General features: G+C 36.1%; 1 protein-coding gene across 1 annotated transcript; it reads left to right on the top strand.

Moving 5' to 3' along the window:
• Positions 1-491: 491 nt before the first annotated feature.
• On the top strand, positions 492-2,537 carry LOC132743593 (neuropeptides capa receptor-like). The gene is made up of 2 exons (XM_060732124.1): positions 492-1,856; positions 2,452-2,537. The coding sequence occupies exon 1, from the start codon at positions 510-512 to the stop codon at positions 1,572-1,574; it is 1,065 nt and encodes a 354-aa protein (XP_060588107.1). The 5' UTR covers positions 492-509; the 3' UTR covers positions 1,575-1,856; positions 2,452-2,537.
• The last annotated feature ends 2,461 nt before the right edge of the window (positions 2,538-4,998 follow it).

The raw sequence follows: 4,998 nt of genomic DNA, 5'->3' as shown, positions 1-4,998 counted from the left end.
TATCCAAGAATCTTTATCGTTGAGAAACACAATCATTAAATCTTAACATAATTGAATTGTTATTATCGTCTTGCATAATGTCTGTCCTCTTTAATCATTGGCTTTTTTTAATTTAAAATGTTGTTTATAATTTGTATGTTTTCGCATGCCATTTGACTAAGTTTAATCAAATCTTTTATTAACAAGACGATGCACTTATGTATAAGTCTGTAAATAAAATTCTGTTCTGTTCTTTTCTATGAAACGTCGATAACACAATGTGTGAGTTAGTGTGATGATATATATGTGAGTGACTAATACACTTTAAAAATAACTCAAAAGAATATGGTGTTAAACGCTGGTCTGATCTACAATGTCAACTGTACTCAAAAGCAATGACATTTGAATAAAATTAAAAATGTTCACCGCAATGAATGAGCGAGTTTGCATATTGCTACAATGTACAGTGGACTGAACCAACTTTAATTGATATATCTAATGTGTTCTGATGTTGTTATTTTTCAGACAAAATGAACAAGACAGAAAGGTCAGAGGAAGAACAAGCGGCAATTTTACAGGATTTGAACAATGACGAGCTTGACAAGCTTATTCCTGCTGTAATATTTCTCTCCGTCATTTCACTGACTGGCATAGTCGGAAATAGTTTAGTTATTCACATTTACAGAACGCGATTCAAGTTTTCTAACGTTCAGTGTTTTGTTCTAACTTTGGCAGCTATAGATTTGTGTTCATGTTGTGTAGCTATTCCTCTTGAGATAGTCACTCTTCTAGACAAGTTTACATTTAAGCCTGGATGGCTCTGTAAATTGGCCAGATTCATAAATGGCGTTTGCACAAATGCCTCAACGTTTATGCTGATAATGATAGCTGTCGATAGATTCCGGAAAATTTTGAAACCATTTGAATGGCAAATCAAAGCATCTGTCGCAAAGATGTTATGCGTTGCATCTGTGATCCTCGCAACGATGGTTTCATGGCCTGCAATCGCCATTTACGGAAAAGAAACTTTCGATATCCCAAAATTCAATCTTACCGGAAGTGAATGTGGGACTGATAATAATGTAAAAGATACGTCATTTCCGGTTGTATACACACTTACTCTTGCGATTTTGTTTATTAGCAGTGTAATTATATTGGTTATACTGTATTGCATGATTGGACATAAAGTGAGAAGCCACGTTCGTAACATGAAGGACGGTTTAGGAAAAGCTGGTTCACAAGCTTACACCCGAAACCAGAAGACTGCAAAAAGAACTACTTTCGTCATGTTTCTGGTTACTATAGCGTTCATTTGCAGTTTCCTCCCACATCTTATAGTGAGGCAATTCAAAAGCAAGTTTACAGCAGACGGTTCTTCCAGCGGAAGTGAAGGTGTTTACAAAATCTTGACAAGATCCTACTTCCTGAACTGCGCAGTAAATCCTATTATTTATAGTATTTTCGACTCGCGATTCCGGCGTGCGTGTAAGAGAAAGTCATCTGGAGAATTAACTAGCGATTCTCAAACACACGTACAAAGGTTAACACAAATTCCAAAAGACACATGTGTTATTTCAAAGATCACACCGTCATGAAGGACTGTATAATGTTGATAATGTTTTTAAAAGTTTGTGAAAAGATATTTTGTTTCATTTTCGGATTGTGATTTCGGAGTAAATATACAATATTTAATCCCTTATACGGACGGTTTGTAGTAAACCATTTTCCGGCAAAAAACAAAAATATTCGACGGTAGCAGTTTTCTGCCAAACATGACAGTGGAAAAAGACAACAGATTCTTGACAATGTGTATTACATTAATTTTATCACATGATACAATGTGTATTACATTAATTTTATCACATGATTATGTTAAAGTTACATTAAATAAATATGTAAAAATATTTTGCCGTCGTCCTAAAAACCAAGCATTCTACTGTTTTATTCACCTTTTTAACAATATTGTTGTAAATCTCATCAAATATTGTTCATAAATTACGATTTTAAACGGAAAACCCCATGATAACACTAAAGTTCGTATACGAATTTTAACATGCAAATGAAGACCATAATCAGTTCATGTATGTGCTACGTCACAGTGTTATAGTTGCTATACAGAACACAGTTAATACGAGATTTTCATGGCATGGCGTTCAGTAAAGAGTAATCATCTCATAAAAAAATTAAATTTGTATGAAAACAACCGTTACAAAGCGTAAATATACCGTTATATTAGGACTGCTACTTATAACCATGTTTGTTGATTTAATATTGATGTACGGATGACCCGAAGGCGGAGTTTCTCATGCAAATTCCGAATTCGCCACAATGAGGCCGCAGATGTTTATGCTTATAAAACTCATTTTGGTTGCCTTGACACCATGATAAGATCTGGAGTCGATATGAAACAAAATTTACTAATGAAATGTCGCTATTTCTGTTTTTAAGAAATTCATTTAATGTAGATTTAAGTTTAATTTTCAGAGCCAATAGTCATGCAATGAAACACAATTTGGTCTGCTTTTCTATTTAGACTAGTGTAGACTAGTGTTTATTTAGATATACCTGTAGTAGTGATAAAAATGACACTTGTTTTATTACAATTATTTAGAGCTAAAAAATAATTACATTCATTCATGGTTTTTCAAGTAGAATTCCATTTGAAAGACCAGTAATTTTCATTTCACAAAAACGTGATAAAATCAAAACAATGTGAAGGGTTACTAAACAGTTTTCAAAACATGAAAACAATACATATAAAACGTAATATATGGCCGAGTCAAAGACTGAAACTCTTGGTTACTGTATTCTGACAGATCTCATTCAAATCAAACATTTGTGCAAGGCTTGACCACTACCTTTTGATTACTCAAGCAACTGTGTATGCCATATTTTAGGATGAAAATGGTTTTTTAGGGTGAACATATTTTTATGGTGGACATGGTTTTCCGGATGGGCATAATTTTCAGGGTGAACTTGCTTTTTTATGGTGGCTGATTAGTGCCATTCGTGTTTTCGCCCCGCGACCCCCAACAAGCGATAAGTCGAAAATTAACAAGTTAAAATAGTGGAGACGCGGAGCGAAAAGTCGCTGCTTAACCAGAGCCCGAAGCGAGATTTAAATCAAAGCACAGAAGGTGCTGAATTTGTTTTGATCTCAGAATGTCAGAAAGGTGAAGGTTGTGAGATTATAAACCAATTTGTTTTTGTATAATGACACCAATGCTTTCCAGTGTTTTAACTGTAGTAAATTGGCTATTGCAACACATATTCAATTCAATGTTTATTTGACTTAAACAATTTAAAAAAAATTGAGTTGCCTTAACCGGGATTTGAACGCCAGACCTCTCGATTCCTAAGCGAGCGTGCAATGAGGGTTTGTAACTCTTATTATTTCGACGCTAAACTTGTTGTTTAACACAGATGCAGCTTACTGTAAGCATGTATATCTATAAAGAACAAAACAATATTAGAAATCTTCGACCATTCGGGAACTATTTTGCTTGAAAATTATTGCGCCTGTCATTTGACAATCTTTACACAGTGATCTCCCCTGAATTTTTCGGCGTTATTGTACATATAAAGGGAAGTAACCGCTTCAAAAAAGCGGACTACTTTCGGCATTTGCAATTAACAGCATCAGGGTCTGAAATTTCGCTACCATTATTGGTTTGGTCTGACGAGCCAAACAAATAAAAATAAAACGGCGGCGGGGGTGCGGAGCGAAAGCACGCTAATTATTGACTTCTCGCTTGGCAGGGTCGCAGGACGAAAACACGGTAATTAGCAGGAGCGCTGGGCGAAGTTTAATAAATAAAACTTTTATTTCTTAAACTTCGCCCGCGGCCTCGCTAAGAAGCGTGTTTTCGCTCCGCGCCCCCGCCATTTCAACTTGTTTTTTCTCGACTTTTTGCTTGGCGGGGTCGTGGGGCGAATACACGCTAATTAGCGGATGCGCGGGCGAAGTTTTATTTATTAAACTTCGTCCCGCACCCCCGCTTATTATCGTGTTTTCGCTCCGCGCCCTGCCGTTTTATTTCTTAAATCTCGCTCCGCCCCACGGGGCGAAGTTTTATTTCTTAAACTTTGCCCCCTTCCCCCGCAGATAAGAGACTTTTCGCTCCGCGCCTCCCGCCATTTTAACATGTGGACATGGTTTTCTGGTTGAACATTTTCACGATGAACATGGTTTTCACGATGGACAGTGTGACGCTTTTATATATCGCAACGTCTCTAAATGTCGACTTGCCGCTAAATGTCGCACAATTGCCGCTTATTGTCGCAACCGCCGCTATATGTCGGAAAATCGTCTGCCGTTAAATGTTGCAATGGTAACCTTAATTGTCGCACGATTTTCACTTTCCGTTAAATGTTGCAACGCTACCATTAAATGTCGCAAGATGTTATTTTTTTAAACATATTTTATTTCATATTAAGATGAACAATTTTACACAATACACTTAAGATTGGGCAGAAAGCTATGAAAGCTTATGAGTGTCCTGTCCAAGTTTAAACAGTTTACATATATAAACAGTTCAAGGCATTATCATGCACAAAATTCATTTAGTTGAAAATATTTGATAATATGAAAAAGGCAAAGCCTCAAAGCGAGCTCGATTTCCTTTTACCATGAAATAGTATAAAATAATCGTTCAATTTTCATTTTACATTTTCCGTTTTAAAAACTTTCATTCGGTATTTTATACACTGCTTCCGTTTATTCTGGTTCTCTGTCCCATTTAGTTTCCATAGAGGTTCGCCGCATTCGTTTTCATTCAGAATTTATCGGTTTTTATAGTTATCTTGTAATTTGAAAAGTTGCGATGTGTCAATTCGGACGAAAGTTTTTAAACCATCAGAATATAAAATGAAAGACAACACTGGTATTGATGTTGACATTGAAATCATTGACAAGGAAAAAGACCTAGGTCACAGTTTATAAACGATTTGTACCTCACCGGATCTTGTGAGAGATCTCAACATCATTTCCGTACAAACAGGCGGGGTGACCCATAAAAC

Source organism: Ruditapes philippinarum, unplaced genomic scaffold, assembly GCF_026571515.1.
Source record: "Ruditapes philippinarum isolate M1 unplaced genomic scaffold, ASM2657151v2 ctg15670_1_1_1_1, whole genome shotgun sequence".
Taxonomy (NCBI): Eukaryota; Metazoa; Mollusca; class Bivalvia; order Venerida; family Veneridae; genus Ruditapes; species Ruditapes philippinarum.
This window is presented reverse-complemented; position numbering and strand designations above follow the sequence as displayed.

Coding starts and splice junctions, on each gene's coding strand:
- LOC132743593 (XM_060732124.1), top strand. CDS start 510: ATGAACAAGACAGAAAGGTCAGAGGAAGAACAAGCGGCAATTTTACAG.